Source organism: Corvus kubaryi, unplaced genomic scaffold (assembly GCF_017639235.1).
Source record: "Corvus kubaryi isolate FWS band 111438036 unplaced genomic scaffold, C.kubaryi_AGA036_p1.0 37398, whole genome shotgun sequence".
NCBI classification, from domain to species: domain Eukaryota; kingdom Metazoa; phylum Chordata; class Aves; order Passeriformes; family Corvidae; genus Corvus; species Corvus kubaryi.
The window spans coordinates 6,256,283-6,277,845 of NW_024581137.1; the positions used below are offsets into that span (position 1 = coordinate 6,256,283).

Below are 21,563 nucleotides of genomic sequence, written 5' to 3' on the forward strand. Positions count from 1 at the left end.
GTAAGCTATACTATCAGAAATGAATAAAGGTAGCCTGTATAAGTGTGACTGAAAGATCCTGACATGATCTGCAGACTCAGATGCGACCCACTCAGCAAGCTCAAGAGCCCCAGTTGTAAGTAATTTGAGCAGTGTTTTAATAACAGTTTAGAGAGTACTGTGTAAACTACCAAGGCTAAGAGGTAAAGAGCCAGGCTAAGAGGAAGCTAATTGTGCTTCTAGGTGTGAATAAAAGGAAGTAGAGGCTATGGCTAAGTGGCTCTCCTCCTAAGTACTGAGCTCAGTCAATAGCAATAAAGCTGTATCTGCTAGCAATCCTGAAAACGGTTCAGCAACCAAAGCATTTAAACTGTCTTAAAAGTAAAGGCCTCTTCAACCCAGGACTCCAACAGGAGGCTAGAACTGAGAGACTTCCGTGGAATAAGCTTGAAATTGCACGTTGACAACAGGGACCATGCTGCCTTTCAAATCCTCCCTTGACTAGTCCATGGTCAGTGCCATGGAGAGAGCAGGCCCATGGTGCCCCCACGCTCCCATTACTCCCACTGCCCACCTGAGGCATCCTCTGTGACACAATGCCCTCCCTCTGAGCCCACATAAGGGCCAGGGGCAAGAGCAATGAAAAATAGGGCACGTCCAGATTTCAAGCACCCAGAATGCAAGAAAATTAACACAAGAGAATCAGGACAGAGGAGCATCCTGTATACATTAGCTACTCTGCAAACTAATTATTGCTACGGTTTTCTTAATAGCTGGACAATGACAGTAGAGATGGAGAAAAAACCCCTGAACTTAAATGTTTATTGTCTACATTTAGACACAACAACTGAGGATTCTGCTGCCTTAATATAGACACATAGGGCCATCTTAGTTCCCTAATATATCTCAAGACATTCATACAGAGTAAACAGATATGACCCAGGATACAAGGGGTTGACCAGGCTGGCAGTCAGACCATTTAGGATCCTCATGGGCATGGAAATGGCACTCACATTCCAATCTCTACTTAGGCAACTAAATTCCCTGTAGTAACACTGACCAGAGAGAACATCAACACAAGAGAACCATCTCACATTTTTCCCCACCTTCCAGCTGCTGATACCGCAGAAGTAACGTTGTAGGCACACAAAATCAGCCCAAATCCACTACAGATCTTCTGTTTTAAAAGCATTGTCGCAAATGTCCGTGATCAAGGGATACAACAACTTTGAAGAAGCTTGCACTCTCTCCTGATTTAGGGACAGCTGATCTGCCTTGATGCTCAAGAGATGGATTACATTATTTCCTGGCTTTTTCTTCACAGTTCTTAACCATGATTCTGTGGCTCTGAGCAATGAATTCTGTCTCTTTCCATGAAGACAGTATACAACAAATACATACTGTAAAGCAGCTAAAAATGCTTTAGCTGAAAAAAACAAATCAAGTCCATTAGAGAAGTGTTTTTGCATTTGTCCTCTTTATCTTCCCTGTTCTTTAAAAAAACAAACAAACAAAGCAAAACAAAAAAACCACCGCACATAAAACCTCACCCCACAGCTTCCTTAACATACACTTGAACACCAAAACAAGGAGAGATTAATAGAAAAGTTTCAATGTGCTCCTCAAAATATTTTTAGAATTTTGAAGTCCAATAGAATTATAGGGCTATAAATAATTTATATAATTTCTACAATTTTTTATTTCTTATTTAGAAATAAGAAATATCAAATATTGTCTTCTCCCCACAAACAGGATCACCTCTTTCCATATAATTACCTGTAGTTTCCAGCTGAAATTAATACTACTGGTAATGACAAGAAAAGAATCAACACACAGAAAAATATGTATTCACCTAAACTTGAAAACAAAACAAAGCAAAAAAAAAAACAAAAAAAAACCCAAAAACCCCAAAAAACCACAAACCTACAAGATCACCTTTCAGTTGCTCAATCACATTACACTTCAAAGCTTTCCAAATATTGGAAGTTTTGGAGTCTGTCTCATGCCGAGGAGAAAAAAAATGCATAAGAAGGAAGAACATCGCTACATACTGTAAATCTGTAGGTGCAACTGTTACTTCCAAAGGAGACCATCACACAGAGGCAGCAGCTCCAGGGCTCCCGGGGCTTGCTGATTTCAGAAAAGGCCTCGGAGAAATGGGCAGGAGTACTTGCAATGAGCAGTTTCAAAAACAATGCAGGAGGTTTGGAAGGCATCTTGGAGAAGCTATTTTAACTTATAAGCTGCTAAGCTTACAAGGTCTGCAGCACCTTCCTAAATTTCACACCGAAGTTGCCTCTGTCCATAAGTTGGAATCTGAGAACAGTAATGTTTTTTGTTGGAGGCTATTGAAAGCTACTATTACATTTTAGACTTTTAATCCCAAAAATGTTTTTGCAAACATGCTAATTTTTTTAAAGACTCACACTTCAGTTGCTCAGCTGACATGAGCAGTCTGACATTCACTTTTATAATAGAGACTTTTTTCCTTGTGAGTTCTATTAAAAGCTTTAGATTTTACTTTTTTCAACTACCCCTGCTTGACAACATTTGGAAGCCACCCCATAAATCACTGTCAGAGGAGAGTTTTGTTACTAGAGTGCTTAAGCCTCTCCCCTGCAAAATGCTGCACGGAGTTGAAGTAGGACCCAGATTCTCAGAGGCCAAACTCACTTTGAAATTGAAGAGCGCCTAAATGTACTTAAAGCCTCTGGCCCTAAATCTCTATGAGGATTCTCCACTGACATTCTCCTATCACTGTCCAACCAGGCCAGGTAGAAACTCTCTACAAAAAGCTGTCCTGGTCTCCTGTCACCCTAGGACACTGGGAAACTAGAGGTGAGCTAAGAAAAATGCTTGCTTTGGGGCTATCCAGAAGTGTCTTGGTCTCTCCTGAGTCTTCCTGAGTCTCCCCTGAGTCTCAAATTATGCCAGGGAGATGACAAGGGAGGCCACCACCTACCCCCCTCTGTAAGCCCCTTCCATGAGCTCATCTGCTGGTGGTGACCTGGACCACTCTCACTGTCAAATGTGCCATGCATAGCTGGCCATTGTGGTTCAAGACTTGCTGCCATGAAAAGTCACTGCTTTCCAGTTACTGCATTTTAAGACAGTGTTTCCAGTTAACAGTTTGCATTTTTAGAAAGAGAATCCAATCCCTTTTTTTTTTTCACAGTCCCTTTTCCTTTCCTATGTGGATATGAAGGAAGGGGAATTCTTGTCAACAGAAATTAAAACCTAGTCAATGACCAAGTGCATTGTGAACCAGCATTGCGCTTGTCTTGCTGAGATTTTTCGTTCATGTTGCAAATTGATTTTGAGATGACACTAACACTGGGTAACCTAACTTGGGCAGTTATGCAAGGCCCAGTCCTTACAAAGCTAAGTCCAAGAACAGTCAGTGGGAACTGAGGGCAATCAATACCTTTGGAGTGCTAATCCTATGAAATGTGCACTAAGCAGTTCCCCCTTCCCCAGATAAATGCAGAAGCTTCAAAACCAGCAAAATAAATCCCTGGTAAGGAGAGGGAAAAAAAGAAAATAAAAAGAAAAAAAAAAAAAAGAAAGGAGTGAGTTCCTGCTTTCAGCTAGTGCAATCTCTTTGAGATGAAGTGATTTACTGGAAAGAGAATCCTGCCAGGGCCATACATTCCTGTATATACAAATTTTTGGATCAGAGCCAAGTGAACTGTCACTGCTTTTTACTTAAGATAATTCTTCAGGTTTTGCTAATTAGGTACTAACAGTTCTTTCAGATGAGCTGTGAAACCCAGGGAAGAATATCAACAGTATGTTTTAAATCAAAGTGTTTACATCAGGAATGATTCATTTTTTCCATGAGGAATGACTTGTGGGACAGGCAGTCTTAGCACTGCCATAAATCTACACGAAAATTAAAATTGTGGAAGAGAATAACAAAGGCAAGTTGCTATCCCCATCTCCCCTGCCTCAGCCCCAACTCTAGAGATGGAATTTACATTAACAAGGGGCTCCAACTACCACTGGAATTAGTGTTTGAGAAATGCAGGATTTTAAATCCTTTTAAGAAACACTGTGATTAAGGTCAGTAACCCTGCTCTCCTCAACAAAGAAAAGGAACAACATATGAAGGCAAACTCCAGCATTTCTGTCATCTGTCCTAAAGCTTTTTTAAAGAAAAAAGTTTTTAAAAAGTTAAGCAAACAAAACCAACATCCCTCCCTTCCTTTGTGTGCTGTGTTTAAATAGTGGTTAAGAAATCCATAACAAAAAAGACAGAAAAGAAAAATTTCTGGTTTAGGCCTTTTTTTTTCCCTTTTATCTGTTGGAGGATAGAAGGCTGTGAGCTGAGCATGGGACTGCACTCACATTCTCAGTTGCTAAATGGTTGAGGGGCTCTCTGGCAGTGCGGAAGGGCCACCAACTCCAATAGCATGTTTCATCCCAGCTGTTTGAAAAGCTGGTTCACTTGAGTCGCAACCATTATCCCCACCCACACTCTGCAGGAGAGCAAACTCCCCCTCAATGAGGGATTTATTCCACATTTATGGTAACTATTATTACCAACATTTACAACATCAGTCATTTTAATTAGAAAAAAAATTAAAACAAAAAAAATCCTGCAATGCACAAACAGACACATACATATTTACATGTAAAAATGCAAAGTACTCAAGTTGTTTCTAATAACTGCCCCTCATGGAAGGGACATGCCTTCCACACACAATTGAATTAAACACTCTTTTTCTTTTTTTTGTCATAAAAATATACAGATGTCCTTCTTCAAAAAAATTATTTTCCCTTTTCCTGTGTTACAGAAAGCCTGCCCACACTTTTAAATACAAAGTGGGTATAAATAGAAGCATGAATTAGGCATCTTGAAAAGTCTCTATTTTCCAACCACAGGAAAACTAAGAAATTACTGTGAGTGTTAACATATCTGACTATGTTGAATTAAAATGTTTTCCATCCATATGCCCAGCAAAACTTGGCAAGAAACTAAGAAAGGAAACAATAGACTCCCTGATTCTTTACCTGTTGCTACAGTGGGACTGATGCATATTTACATTATTCAGCCTTCTTCATATGGACCACTAAAAGTGTCAGTCTGAATACAGTCGCCACTTTGATGAAAGCATATCTTACATATATAAATGATACAACTACTATGAAAATTTCAGTAAGACTGTCTGGTTTCCTATAAATCTAACTAGACATTTGTCTTTTTAGTTGTCTCTCTGTATCACAGCTATTAAAGGTAAATAAAAGCATGATGGCTCTTTTTATGACGTTAATAGCTTGAGGGGCTTTATAAATCAGTGAATACAAATGTACTACTCATTACAGGAGAGGGAAGCAGGTCTGTCCATCTGATGCTTTCCGACTTAGATTTCTGCTTTAAGATCTTGTTGCTCATTTAAAATTAACTCATCTCCTGTTTCTCTACTGTTGTATGCTGGGTAACTTCTGGTGCTCTCTCAACTTCTGACATCAATGTTTTTTTAGTAGTCCACACAGCCTGAATAGCTAGCATTAATTGTCACAATACCACAGAGCAGCATCATTAAACCTTGGCAACTCTTATCAAAAGGTGAATTTGGGAAAATAAAACAAAATAAACTCATTGCAAACCACTCAGACACATGCTGACTGACCAGATTTTTTTCTTCTGTCTGAACCTTCAGTAATTTCAATAACACTTTGAACAGGATTTAAGGGGTGAGCTGGCAGCTGGTCAGATGGTCAAAATGGCTATCTTCCCCACGAAATTCAGCATAAGGTTTGTTGTTTGTTTGAGGGTTGTTTTTGTCACACGTTTCATTTCTCCCCAGCTGTACTGCCTACAAACAGAGAAGCTGTTTTGCTTCCCCAATAATACTTGTTTGTTTTGTTGGGGTTATTTTAAGCTAGATTTGGGCGTTTGTTAACCAGAAGCTAGGAATGGTGCCTCCAAGCCCCGAGGTAATCGTTGTATGCACTGCTGCTTGCGAGTGGCCGTTTGCAGTGCATGGTCATGCCTCTCTGGCACGAGTCTGCCGCTGGTGTGCTGAAGCACATCCTCCTCAACAGAGAGATGAGTAACTCCCCCAGAGGGTTTGAGCAGGTCTGTACGAGACAGCAGGAGAGGAGGCTGTACAAAAACTAACTGACTACACTGAAAAAGAGCTCAAAAACTTAACTGCAAACTTTTTCCCTAAATACTGATCTAAACTATACAGACAACAAGTGTTCGTTTCCTCCATCCTTATTAACAATCAGGCTTTTTTTTTTTTTTAAAGGAGGTTGGTGAGACTTAAGGTTGTGCAAGACATACTTTGATCTGCACCCTGATGAGTGAACATTCCCCTTTGCTGCTAGCCCAACTAATGAAGGGATAAAATTAGCTTTTATCCCTGGCACTTTCTTTAGCAAAAAAACATGCACTAATCAGCTGTCCTCACTAATCAGTCGTCTGGCTAATGACCTTTTGCCTTAAAACACTAAAATTTCTGAATGATGTTTAAAAAAAAAGAAAACCAATGCAGACTTCTCTCTCTTTGTGGGTCTTAAGCCTATCATCTGGCATTGGAGACTGAAAGGTTAAATGGCAAATCTGTCTCCTGACTGGGTGATAAATCTATAATCAAAAGGCACAAGCCTTGACACCTCAAGATGTACTTCATTACTACACAACTAAATGATCTTTTTTCTCTTTTTTGGTAAACTAGAAACAGATGAAAAAAAAATTGCTTAACTCCTTCATACTTTGCCTGTGGAGAAATCCACTCCACATCTGTGTTCAAGTGTCAGTTAATTTCTTACTTTTTTATTAATGCCTGAGCAGGAATTCAGAAGTTGAAATCATTTGCCTTTTCCCTCCCCCTTACAACTTCAGGGAACTATAGCTGGGAAAGAAAATTGCAAAACCACTCCATCAGCCTGCATTCTCAAACACACTCATGAATGTCTAAAAAAGCCCTCCAAAACAAAACAAGAAGTCCCAAAGCACAAAAACAAGCCTTCCAATTCCCCAAATTCTCACTGTACAGGGCACAGTCCTTCCTCTTCTCAATAACATACTCTAACGTTATTTTAAAAGAGGGATTTTTAAGGCCTGTTTCATTTTCCTTCTCAGCTTTCTACAATGAGGCCCTTTTTCTTCACGTATTAAGGAGGTGGAGCAAAACACAACCCTGGATGACTGAGGAGGATTAGCAACAGATGAGATGTCCTGTGGAAGTTGCTTTGCAGAGGCCTGCGATAATTTCTAGCTGCAGTGCAACTGCACCCTGGTTTTTAACTTCAGGAAACAAAGGATTGCATTTACCACAAACACCGCTCCCTCCAGACAAAGCAGTTCTCCCTGGAGATGATGCAAAGTGACAAAATCACATTAAATTTGACAGCCTTCCAACTTCGCAGCCCCAAATAAACCAGCAATCAATACTCACGGTAATGAGGGTCCATGTAACCATTTCGGGGGTCCATGGTAAAGAGCGTCCCACGGTAAGGTACGGAAGGTTCGGGAAGGTGAGATATAGATCCATGGATCTCCTTCTTGATTAATGAGGCCCTTTCCTCACTCGACGTGGAAGGCTCTTCACTGATCTTGCCGAGGCCTTGCCCACCCTGCGGCTGCATTGTGATCGCGTTCCTTCTCTCTCTGTGATAGGTCTGCCCAGGACTTTCATCCTCTGCAAAAAAACGAGGGAGAAGAAAGAGAGAAGGGAAGAAAAAAGAGAGACGCACACTTTTAGCCCATTTATAGAAAATACAATAAAGAAAAGTTCTCCCCCCGCTGCCCTCCTCCTCCCGGTGTAAGTTTGTGACAGGAGGTGCCTGTGTGGCTGTGAGGGATGGCCTGGGGATGCCTGCCCGTTCAGAGCTGGCAGCAGCGGAGCAGTAGATCACCGTCACCCATGCACTGGTGATCCTACCAGCGGGGCTATCAATTGTGCAGGAACAGACAGAGGCTTGCTGTTTCACTGCCTCTGGGACAAGAAGGCTGGGAGCTCCCTGATGGGGAGTCAAGAAATTATTTGTCACACAGAGGAGAAGATGAAGCCCACCAGCTGGGCCTAAATCACACCCAGCCACCCACCACAGCTCTGCAGCCCAGGTCCAGGTCCCTGGGGTTTGTCTGTGTGAGGGGCTGAAACCTCGCAGGGAGGTCAGCAATGATCCAAGGCGGGCAAGAATAAAATGGGTTCAAGGGCTCAAGATACTGGACCAGCAGCATCAGGCAGGCACAAGCAAGGCCACCTGCTCTGACAGTGTCACCATTTCGGCGCCTGTGCAGGATTGTTGAGTACACTCCCCCTACCTCTTTTTCCCATATCCACACATACAAAGCCACAAACTCTTAATGAACAAGGGGGAATAAAAAGGGGAGCAGTGGGAATAATAATAACTAAGAGGGTCAAACCCCAGCCCTAGTTTGGAGTAAGCCTCTAGGTCTGTGGTACCACTTGTAAGGGGAAAAGAGCCTCCTGACCATGGCTCCACCCACCTTCCTTGCAGACAGCTCCAGGACTAGGTGCTAAAACAACCCTCTGCTCCCATATGAACTTTAACCCCTAGGGACTACACACACCTTTCAAAAACTACACAAAATGGTTCTGTTCCTCAAAACCAAGATGCATGTTCCAAGGTACATTTCACACATGCCATGTGGCAGACGGGCGTTGTTAGGTATATCTCTAATGTAAATGCTCTCCTTCAGTTGCATTATTGGTTTAAAACAGAGATGATTCTCTAAACAAGCATGATTGATTGCTGGCTGTAATCCTTGGCCAACACCAATGCCCCGGGTACAGCCTTGTTCCATCAACCATGCTGCACATGCAAGTGTACGCCAATACATCTTGAAGGAGTACTGACAAAGACTTCATCTCAAAGTTTCTCTGCAGTTCTACAAGTACACAAGGAATCTCAAATTATTAAATGCTGGGCAGAAAAATGGTAACTAGAAAAGGAAATGAAAACACCCTTAGGAAATAAAACTGAAGTGCTTTTAGTCTACAACCTACATGCAAGGAAGAATGATTGACACCAGCACCAAGATTGCACTTCAGTTGTCAGAGATTTGAGGTCAGGTCTAAGTTTTCACTTGTACCTTTCCCTGGTGTACTTGTTCACAGAGCACAAGCAGCAGCCAGCAATTCACCAGGTGACTACTTTCAGCAAGCCTGACACCAGCGTAACTTAACCTATATGCCTTTATACAAATTAGATTAGAAACAGGCTCCGTACATAGAGATATACAGCCATTATATGCATAAACTAGATATACCATTGCTTTGGATGAAATGCTCACCAGTTTTTTCCCTGCTCCCTCTCCTCCCAAGCAGCAACAACACAAAAACTCAGCAGCATAGCCTATTGAGCACTTAATTATTTTTCTATCTCCAAGTATTACAGCTACCAGGGTTTGCTGACTTATCAGCATCTTCCAGGGACGGAATTATTTTTACAGCCAGCAGTAATTCTACATACAGAGCTTTTCCAGGATTTGGGTCTGAGGAGAAAGAGTTAATGGAAATAGACAACAACATTACAGAGTTTAAACCCTTTGCCCTTTTCTACTTTTTATTAATATGCACAGGCACTGGTCCCTGCTCTGGATTAGCAGGGTTTAAAGTTTCAACTTTTTACACTGAAGCTGGTTTTAGTTAGAGAACTGCAAAATGGGGACTAAAACATTAAAACTTATATGAGGTTTTAGAAACCTGCTTGTATAAGTAAAAAAAACAACCAAAAAAAAAAATCAAATACATATTTTCCATCAGGTTTCTCTTTAGCCATAGTCTTTTATGTTAAATTTCAACCTAGAGTGAACTTTCACTGATGAAACGTAAACTCCTTAAAAAATAGGGTCTTACACTCCATTTGAAATTCTGACAGACTCTTAAGTAGAGCGAGCTAACCAGTGCTACAACAGTTCGGAAAGAAGAAAGCTAGAGTGATTTGTGGGGCTGTATAATCATTCAGATGATCAGATAGGATTTCAGTTCTTTTACTCTTCCATATAAAGATAATATTTGTTAAACCTGCCATCCTGGGATACAACAAGAAGCTGACATCTGTCTGCAGGCTCCACTTTCATACTTTTCTTCTCAAAACATGCACGTGTCATGAATCCAGGTACTAGTGACTGTTATGGAAAAGGCTGATTTTTCAAATTGCTGAATGAAATTCAAAACCTACTTTCAGTAACTTAGAAACTAAAGGAAAAATATGGTTTAATAAGCTTTTCCCTTTTTAGGTTACTTGAGAAAAAAAAAAACAAAAAACTATTTTTCCTTCTGCATCAACGATCTCTCTCCCCATTATGAAGTTATTGACATGTGCCATTACAAGTCAAAAGTTTCAGTATGTTTTCTGCCACACAAAAATTGCCCCAGAAGAATTTAACTAAACATGATGGCATTTTTACAATAATAACAAGGCTTATTCATCAGCCAAACAGCTTGCTAAGCATTTACTTCACACCACTGGGTTGCTTTTGATAGGGGGCAGATGAGAAATTTGACGGCACCCACGCTCCAGGACACTAAGAGCCAAGCAGTTTGCAGGAGCTCCCCTGGCGCCAAGCGGGAAACTCTTGCAGTAACGCTGCCGACTCTCACGGCAGGCGAGCCACTCCAGTGTGCCAAAAGGGGAAAGCTGTCTAATCTTGTTCTGGTTCAACTGAATTGTTCAATAAAGTTTCAAGAGTAAGTGCGGGCAAGGCGCGCCAGGCCAAATTATTGACAGAAACACACTGTCCACCATGGCAACAAGTGAGATTCTAAAGCAAAAATGTAAGCAAACAACCCACTTCTCCAGCAGCATCTGCCAAAGGGGTTTTACAGCCAAATAAGTGAAAACTGTTCTGTTACTGCTCTGCTCACGTTTTACAAGTGGCCAGCTTTAGGGTCAAAAGAAACATCTGATTTATTAAAATGTTGCAGAGAGACAAACGCCAAAGAGAAAGATGAAGTTGGTGGCAGCCCACCAACTCCAGTATAATTCCTCCCACCTTTTGCCAGTGTAAGAGTGAAGGGTTAAATAAGAAAAGAAAAAAGTTTTCATGCCCAAGAGCAATCTGCATAAGCTTCTCTTTCTTCACATACACCCTTACTCTGACTTAACAAGCCAATAGCCAGATACACGCGTTAGAAGTGCCCAGTCTTGAATGATCACATTAATCCAGGATTTTCACATCCACTGAGAAATACCTGATTTAATCCTGCTATTTTGATCAGAAGCAATTTTTATTAGAAGTGCTGAGCACCTCACTTAATGGAGCACCTCTCACTTAATCAAAAAGCTTTCTCAAAAAACTCACACTGGACAGCATGCCTGAATAAACACACTTTCAATTGCACAGCTAATTTACTCAGAAAGTTTAAAAAATCAGCACAAGCCAAAGCCTAATGCAAAAATCCATTAAACTTTCTCTACCTGTTGAACTTTTCTGCCTTTTTTTATCATGGACCAAGACAAAATAGAAGCTATTTTACTTTAAACCACCTAAAGTCAGCAACTGAAAAAAAGTTGAAATCTATTGATAGAGCACATTAAAAGTCAATGCCAGCACACTTCAGAGACACCCCTGCTTAAACAAGACAACACCAGCACAGTTAAATCTCTTTATATATTAAGTTTCATCACCATATTTCTGCTTGCAACTTCCAGAGAGCATTACTATCTCATGAGAGATCTGACAACACACCTCAGCTGGGTAAGAGGAAAAAAAAGATACTTACAACTCAGTCCAAGAGACCCTGGCTGATGCTCCCTCTAAGCTCTTCTCTTCTCTTGACCAAAATTCTCTGGCTACCAGGACATGGGCATTCCTCCCTCTTTTCCTCTCTCTCCCTTCTCCCCCCCACCCCCACCCCATCTCCCTCCCTCTCTCTCAGAGGCAGTGCTTCTCCCATTAGAGGAATTAAAAGTGGTTGGTGCCATGCTAAATTTAACAAGCTCATTAGTATTCTTCCTGTGTGCTTCCTAGTGAACTCTCCCTATTCAAGCGGCTCTCTCTAGCTGAGGGGTCAGGCGGCTAATCATTAAATCAAACTAATGTCACCCTATCACAATCAGCCTAAGAGAAGGAGGGTTTATTATTTCAGTTTATGCTAAATAAACGGTTTTACAAATGCTCTCCAAGCAAGGTCAACAGCAGCTTCAATTACAAGACAAACTTAACAAGAGTTGCTATAAACCAAGTGCTCCATATTGACCTAAGCACAAGCTCAGCTCTGCATATTGCCACTAGCAGGATTGTACAGGAATGCATATTGTAAAATAAAGGAAAGGGTAATCTTTTCTTTGCCAGAATTTGTGACTGCACAGAGACTGCTCATTCACCTCTCCCCAACCAGATTGCTGCTCAGCTCAATTCACCCCACACAAAGGCTGAAGACCAGACCTCAATGGACCGAGTGAAACATGTTCAAAACTAGGCTCTCTATTGTGACTGAATTTCTTAACATCTTTTCAAAAAGCGGAGAATGCCTTGAGGCTAAAGGAAGAAACAGGCTAATGGTGAATTGGGAATACTGAGCAAATTTCAGAGCCCTTTCCTCCTAGCTTTTGAGGTTGAAAGCAAGCTCTTTCCTTTCAAGTTTCAAAGTCCTTTTTCCTCCCGCAGTGTCACAGAAGGATTTGAAAAGAAGGTAATTGTGCTCACAGTCCCCCTGATCAGAGCTTACGTCCTATTTCTGGTATTTCAGAATACTTCTTGCAATAATGGTGCATATAGCTCAATCCCTTAACCGTCCTGCACTCTGCAATTGCTCATTAAATGAACAATTGCTGGTATAAAATGCCTTTTATGTTCAAGGTCTGGATATAAGATAAGCATTCTAGTACTCTAAATTTGGTTTACTAAGGAAACTCTCCATCATTAAATTACAAAACTGAAGTCAGAATATCAGTCTTTCCCAGAAAAGTAGCATTTTAGGTGCTGTGAGCCAGAAGGAAGGGGGAAGGTGGAATGTAAAAAAGATTGACTACTTAGATTCTTAACAGAACAGATACCTAAGTAAGAAAGCAATTTCCTTGCCATTTAAGAAAGTCTAAGTTTTTGACACCTGATATTTTCTTCCTTGAAATGATGCAATAGAGCAGTCGCCAGGTTCATTAGGACACGCGTACCTGCACCTTCCTGCATACACAGGCTTTTCACTACTCTCTGACCACCTTAAGAGCAAAGTAGGAGGAAATAGATCTGTAGGATTGTGCCTGCTTTTAAAAACAGCATATATTGTAAGAGAAATTTTGTTTTGGGTGAGTACGGTAGTTTAAATTGGACACCCTTGGTCCCAAGTTTGTTATTTTCTGGCATTTGGGGCAACTGCACAAGAAGCGCTCTGGAAACACTAACACGGATATGAAGAACGATGCTCATAATTAGTTTTAAAAATAGACATCAATCACACAAGAGGCTAAAAAATCTGTTAGATAACAATACTGTACTCGCTTTATTTGCAATGCTTAAGCATACCTTATACAAGGCTACTGTGCTTATAAATAAAGTACATTATCTGAGCTTACCACTGAAAATGTATAGTTTTCTATTCCCACATACAATGGATTTTTAGCTTAGTTATTTTTCCATTATTCTATGCATAGTATTTTCCAATAACTGATTTGCAACCTTTGGAATATGAATACACAGCTCTTCTGTGGTTTTGTTTGTTTGTTTTGAAAAACATCTTACATTCTTTTGTTGTCAGCTTTAGCTTTCACTGGAAGAAAAGGGATTTATTAATGAAAGAGAGAGGTGACCCAATCCCTACAATACCTACCTAATACTCCATGCACACTCCTTTATTTTCCGCAAATGAGACATACATTCATTTTTGCTGCATCTACTGCGCAGCTTGGTTCAGTTCCTTTTTTGACAGTACAGAGGAGGACAGAACACAGAGCATCGATACAGTGCCTATGCCTTTGGAAACAGAACCTGATCATGCATTCCTCTGGGTCAGTGGCAGAGTTCCCACTGACCTGGACAAGACAAAACTGGGCCTGAACAAAGTCCACACCGCTCCAACATTAAACCAGCAATGCATTGCTATCAGGAGAACATCACTCGCAGCCTTTTCCAACTGTGTGCCTAACTCTTCCCCAAGACTGATGGGGAACCCAAGAATGACATGAAGCAGCTTAAAAAACTCAGGCAAACTTTTTCAGACCCCTAAATCAGAGAGAGCCTTGTTAGTAGCAATGTCTTTATCTCAATTTTTTGATTATCCAGATGAATTTACAGTGTTTGTTGCCTCCCCAACCACTCCCAACTAAAACCAACTGGCTGAAGCTAAACAGACATATAGGAAATTATGTAAAATAAAAGCACCTTTAAAATTTCATACAAGCAAACACCTACTGTATTTAACTGAGAGTCTGCATCTACAAATCCCTGCATCAGATCTATAGGGAAATGCTAAAAATCTCATATAAGCTGAAAAATCCTACTTAGGAAACACAAGAGGTAGCTGTGTCCACAGCTACCTACACACAAAGGCAGAGTACTGTGGAAACTTCCTTGTCAGTCCCAGGACTCAGCCTCAGACGGCAGACAAAGAGGGCAGGCGGCAGGGCTGGGCTGCCTTACACATGATCCTGCATCTTGCTGATCCTGCAGGACATGTGGAAAAAAAGGGAGTAACATTTGGATATACGCCTGAAGTTACTGACCTGACACTTGAGCCATCCCACTGTCTTCAATGACTTCGGAACAAGCTCTGGAAGTTGCTTGCTGTGAACCAGATTCCCGCAGTATCCTGTTGGGCAAGTTTGCCTTGAGCTGCCCAGCTGAACCACCAACTAGCCAAGACGTGGAGCTTGAACCCCTGCAATGCCCAGCCGCAGCCCCAGCCTGCAGGGCTGAGAGTCTCTGGGAAGCTAATGGAGGGACTAATTCTCAGCAACTGCAAGGTCAGCCTCCAAAGAAGTGGGAGCCTCACTTCTGAACAAGCCCTCTCCCAGCCCCTTTCCACACAGGCTTTAAAATAACAAAAACAAACAATTTAAATCAAAACAGCTGAAAACCATTTTCTCCCTTCCCAAGTTCAGGGCTACATCTTTCTCCCATGGCAGACAGTGGATTATTGCAATGATACTTAACACCACTGGCGAGTGCAGCCCCCAACACTCTGGTTTAGGTGTTAGTGACGACATTGACTGCGGCAGGAGAAACACTAAACCCTGCATCTAGGTACCGAGCAGGTGGCAAGATTTTAAGTTTACCTTTATGGGGCCTACAAGGCCCAAATTTTGCTTGCTTTACTCACACTGAAATCCTGGGGATTCAGTGAAACTACTTGTGCAAGTAGAGCAAGAGGAATTCAAGTCTAGCATCAGAAATGCTCCAACCATTGGGCACAAATAGTCTGTCTGGAAAATGCACTGAAGATGTTGGTAAGCACGTGGAAATGCTGTATCATTAGCTTGATGAGAAAGGGGCTCTTAGTAGTACAAGTGCTTTGTAGTTCCAGTGGACAAGAAAAAGAAAGCCATAATGCATAAGCAGAAGACATCTGGAGGTAGAATTAATTGGCAAAATTAACATGTTTTTTAAATTTGCAGAACTAGAAGGTAGTCAAAAGCATTTCCCTTTCTTGGTATAATAAATTTTATGTTTTGATTTTGCTACTTGAGGATTGGGAAACTGAAATGAGAAAAAAATATTCCTTTCAAAAACAAACTTACTTTTTCATTTCCCCTTTCAAAAAAGTATTCCAACTTACAAAATTCAGCAAAGACTGCAAATTACTGTGCAACAGCCTCAGCAAAATAGAACATTTGTTCAAGGTCTTCTGATCAGGGCTAAAACTCAGGCATTGCATTTCTCCAACATCTAGACTCTTCAAAGAGCCAAGAGACTCAAATATAAGTTAAAGACAGCAACAGACATCAGGATGTGACTATTGGCAACCATTTCTCAGAAGGAAAAAGCTCCTCAGCCTATTGTAAAACTCTCAAAAGGATTCTGATTTAAAAACATTATGAAGTTACTTCCATTAGCCAGTTATTAGACTGTTAGTCATTGCTTACTTTGAGCAGGCTAATTAGTTACATCAAAGGCACTACAATAAATTCCCAGGAGGGTTTTGAGGGGGGGATATATTTCTCAACCATCTAATAGCACGTTTATGCCTATCTGAGGGTAACTGCCTCATTTCACTCAGACACTGGGGGACATATTCTGTGCTGTCACTTTCTACCCAGCCAGCAGCAAGACCAGGCCTTTAAGCTGTTTGAAGCCTGATATAAATTTGATTAGCCATGCTTAAAAGCCACAAAAGAGTGAAAGAGGAGTTATAAACCCTTTGGTGCACCATCTCCTATTGCAACATCTACAGCACAGACACCTTAGCCTCGAGAGAATAAAATAAAAAGTTATTTATAGTGTTGCATATGAACAGAGTTATATTTCTCCCCTTTTTCCTTGGGTGGGTTCAAACTGCTAAATGAAATCATTAGCAAATCACTAAGTGGTTTGCAACAACCCAGGCAACCCTTCAGTTTAGATGGCAGATATCACCTATTTAGTTGCGAAATTTACTTATTGCTGCATCCTTTTGCACAGTTGCAGTAAGAGTTTTGTTTCCATTATATCCCTGTACTTTTGGTCTCTGAAGCATACCAGTTGTTTAAAAATATGCTGTGGGTTACTCTGCCCTGATTCACAGTGGCTGCAATCTCTGGACAGTGATTTCACCAATGTTTCAGGACAAAATCTGAATGCCATATACATATCTCTGTGCAGATGTGTAGGTACTCCTACATACAAAAGTGTGGTCACAGGCACCCACAAATTCAGCTCCACCTTACATTCCATAAAATCCAACCAATTGCAGATGTGTGATACATGTCTGCAAATAAGTGTCCACACAGGCAGCCTGGATACCTGAATGTAGAAATGAGACTGTTCACATTCCTCAGCAGTAGTCTAAATAATTCAAAAGAATGCTGCAAGACAAACATAAGGTTTATACCAAAGGATATTTTCAAACTAAGGAAAACTCTCAAGCCCTGTACCCAAAGTGATTTGATCCTTTGAATGATCTCGACATTAGTGCATTAGTTTAGAACAGCAGAGCTACTAATCTACAGATACTGCAAAATATTCCTTTTATCAATACTGCTTCTCACCAGGAATATATTCTGAAGGCCCCAAACCTGGCACCGTCTGTTTACCTCTAAAGTTAAAGTTCAGAAGCTGTCTTCCCTGCCTGGAGACACTGCTTACAAGAGAAAAAACTCTCCTGAAGCCTTAAGAAGAACTTGACCTTCCCAAAGACCAATCTATTTTTTTCCCTTCTGCTCACTTTCTTCTCAGTTTGCTCCACTAAAGAGGACGTACAAACCTCTGGCAGAGGTGCATGCTGCCATGCTACCTCTCATAGTTCCTGCCTTCACATTCCAGTCATCAAAAATACTGCTAACAGCCAGCAAGCAGCCTGGGTCTCAGGATGGGTGCATGTGAGTGGGCAAAGAGGCATGGAGACTGGAGAGCCTGTAAGGAAAGGACAGAGCTAATTCTTCATACCATGATTTCCCCTACCCTCACCTAGGCCATGGAATCCTCTTAAAAGCTTTGGATCTTTTGGCAAGTGGAGTTGGAGAATTAAGACAACTGACTACCACTCACTAGCTTACTTGTCAGTGCCTCTCTCCTCCCTTGTTCACTACCACTGCACGCTTCTGGCTAGGCTTTCCAGCCTCTGGTAGGGTCTGCCAGCCCTGCCTGCTACATTTGAGAAGAGGCAAGAAAGCCTAAGACACACCAGCTTTTTCCATCTTCTCAACACAACCCCAGTGGGGGAGGAACTGAATGCCAACCAGATCACTTTATGGAGGAAAACAAGTTGATGGTTAATGTTTTCTGTTGAGTTTCAGGGATGAGCAAAACTGGTTTTGAGACTTTGATTTTTTGACTACTTATGCATTTGTCTTTCTAACTTTAATGCTGGATAACAGATTTTAAAAGACAGTGGAATATTGGCCTCAAGCTTTTACTGGTCAACTGCATACATGTACGTAGGTGCTTATAACTGTCTTAAGCAATGTTGTGTATTTCCATTAATCATAATGCAAAGGGCACCTGAGATCATAAAGACAGCCAACTTAGAAAAATACTCCTATGTTCACAAAGAAAGTGTCAGAACAATTTAAAACAGCACTATCCTCCTACTGCAGTAGTAATGAGAGCTCGAAAAGGGTATTCTTAAATTGTTAATCAGGTTTTGCTGGCTTCATCTATGCACAGTCTGGCAGAAGGAGGTTTCAATGTTTCCTTATTACTTTTTTCATTCTTGGCTACCTAGATTTTCAGGCAACGTTCATTTCAAAGAAAAATAAACTAAGTTTCATCCCTCAAAAACATTAAATAAGCATGATTTGTATGGAAAGAAGGCTGGGGAAGGGAAAGGGAATCACCTGCAAAGTTCATTTGGCTATATACAAAGCAAAAGAGAAAAAAATCACCATGTAATAGCCAGCAGTAGAATCACTTCCATGACTTCTGTGTGCTGCAGAGGAATGCAAAACTGTAGTCAGCACTACTTTGTCTTCTTCACTCACAGAATGCATAAAATACTGATAACTGATTCCATAAGAGAAAAAAGATTTTTATACATCAAATAAGCACAATATGATTGAAGGATTCAAGGTCCATTTGATTTATATACAGAAACATCCACTTAGATTTGAAGGCAAAATGTGTTGACGAGTTAGCCCAAAGCTGCCCTATAAATCACCCTCCATATTACATGTTCCAGTTCTGAAAAAAGTGTGCCTCCCATTTCTATTACGTAAAATGCTTGTCCACAACTTGCAGAACTTGTCCACAAATACATAACTGTTGTCTAATAACTATTTACCATGTCCCTCTGAAGGCAAGGGAAAAAAAAAAGAAGACACATAAAATCAGAAGAAAATGAATAAATTAACCTTTAAGGCGTAATTGCCCCGAATTCAAGAGGCCTATCCCATCCAGACTCCTGCTATTCTACCAGCAGCAGAGAAATCTCATCCAAAACACACTGCTTCCCCCTCTTCATACCTTAAGTGTTGAATCATGGCTTTTAATAAACATCCTGAATTATTGAATAACAGTGGACCTGATTTACCAGCATCTCACCAGGTTGCTAAATACTCGAAGAAGCTTTTTCTCTAAATAGCAGCCATGTTCTTTATTCCCCAGTGCAGGACAGAAGTTCCATCTTGCTAGCACCAGCAAGAACTCATTTTTTTCCTTTATAAACTATAGCCTTTTGGAACCACAATACAGATACCTCCCACATCATACTGTAATATTCATCAAATTAAGAATAATACTTTTACACTAATCTCATTGTTCATACCAGTTTTACCACAAGTCTTGTAAACATGAAAACTAGAAGGCAACTTGTAGTCTAGATACCTCCAGGTACTTCCACAGTTATTCATGACTATGTTGTCAACAGTGCCACAATCATTTGTTGTACTAACATATCCTCCTTGCAGAGGATATGAGATTTAACACTTTTGTCCTATAAAATTCAATTAGCCATTTCAGATGCACCAGAGTTGTAACATCAAAACCAGCTAGCTTTAAAGAAGAAATTCCCATTAGAAATCGCAGTTTTTTCATGGCACAAAGACTGACAGTCCACAGTCTTCTCACAGCAGATTACATATTGGGTTTGCTTGTTGCAGCTCCTTTCAAAAGACTAGACAAAAATCTTTTCCAGAGCAGTAAGGTTACCACTGTCAGCTGCACTGAACTACGTACTTCCCTCTCTTTCGGGTCTTATCTTCAAAAATCACGGAAACAAAGATGTAAACTTGGACATTAAAGAGTGTTAACATCAAAGCACATGCACTACTTTTGATATTAACCAAAGCCTTGAACCAGCAATCTAACTGGCACAAATCAGGGGTGTCTATGTAATTTCAGAAACAGCTGAACTAAGCTCTGCGCCGTGGCCTGCATTTGCTCACCGACTTTTCAAAGAACAGTATCCCTGTATGTTTTCACAACTACCTGCCAATCAAGGAAGCAGCAGGAATCCAAATTCACTTCTTGGCATTTTTGCCATTCATCTCTCCACATTTCTTAACACATGAAGTTTTTTCTTTCTTTCTTTTCCTTCAATACATTTTTAAAATTTTAACATCTCCATCCAGAGCAATTTCTTTCCTTTGGATCAAATCATGGCCTGTATAAGATCCCTGCTCTTTGATTTACATAAAAATTACTGTATACCATGATTCAGCTGAAAAAGAAGAATATACAAGTGCACAAAGAAATTATGTAAATAGACGTCAATAATAGATTAACATTTGTGTATTATCTTACCTGTAGTCCCCCATCCTCCCCCCCATTCCATCTATTATCTTATGTATCACTCTTACGGGTCTGCATATCGCAACAGAGCTTCAAATTCTCTCATCGAAGAAGTAAGAAAAGATATTTATGCTCTCCTAATCTTCACTATTTCCCACAAAAACCTGGGTTTTCATCAGCAGTCACACACACTCCCCCTTGCTGAAGACCATTCCAATGCCATCTTCATAACTTGCATTCAAATGAGTTTGCACCAGAACTTACACGCAGGACTTAGCATAAGGCTAGTGAACAAACTCAACTAAGCAGGAGTCCTACAGAAAACACAGTGCAAAAATGCAGGTAGATAATTGGACAACACTTTGAATTTTAACTTTTCCTTGTGCTTTAACTCACCAGATTAGTCTAAGTCTTAAGTCTTAATACTTAAGTCTACACAAGACTCTCAGAACATGTTAACTGATAACATGTCATAAATCTTTAGCTGGGGCAACACATTATGGCTTGAACTAGTATAGCATATGCATCTCCAATTACAAATATAAACTTCAGGATAAATGGAAAGAAGACAGAAAAAAAACCCTCAAATTTGGATTCCTAGCATTTTTGGTACCCTATTAATTTTTTATATTAACAGGACAAAACCCAGGATGCCAGGATGCATGCTGTGATATAAGACAACGTAATACATAACTGTACTCAGAGGGATGGCTCTCCTCTGATAATACAATGCTCTTTTGCCTCATTCCTGAGGGAAACAAGGCTGAATAATATCAAGGGAAGGCTGAAAGGAATTTGGTATCTATTCTACATATCTTTGAAACTCATTGATTGGATTAAACCGTTCTTGTCTGAGGCAAGAGTTTCTATACTAGATTTCTACCAAGAAAAAGGCAGCAGCTAGGTAGAAGAGATGCTGCATTACCAACCCTCTAACATCGAGGTTGCAGAGTAATTTCTGTACATCATACAGAAAGTATTAAGGAGCAAGGTGCAATAAGCATCCCACCAGAAAAAAAAACTTTGATCAGAGCCAGCATCTTATCAGGCACCAGAGAATGAAGACAGAAAGACATGCCCTGGAGGCAATTCCCAGGAAGGCCCATTTCTACTCCAAGCAGCTTTGCATTTTGAGCAGAACTGCTGATTAGGAATGTGATCTGGAGCAAGTTTCCAGGATAAACAAATCAGCACCAGAGTGCAACAGAATCACATGAGGTTCTGTGGGCTTCAGCAGTATAAGATGATTCAGACATCCACAGTGATTGCGAGTTATTGAGTATTCTCTTAAGGACTAGGC

At 40.6% G+C, this 21,563-nt stretch overlaps 1 protein-coding gene across 5 annotated transcripts in view; it reads right to left on the minus strand.

The window, feature by feature from the left end:
- Positions 1–21,563, minus strand: part of GLI3 (GLI family zinc finger 3) — a 207,164-nt gene that overhangs the window by 132,332 nt on the left and 53,269 nt on the right. For 4 of the 5 annotated variants that reach the window (XM_042043326.1, XM_042043323.1, XM_042043325.1 and 1 more), the window contains exon 3: positions 7,389–7,631. In XM_042043326.1, coding sequence (XP_041899260.1) covers positions 7,389–7,631 — 243 coding nt within the window. Of the gene's footprint in view, positions 1–7,388; positions 7,632–11,687; positions 11,781–21,563 lie in introns of those variants that run through there. The other variant, XM_042043327.1, reaches the window with a different exon arrangement.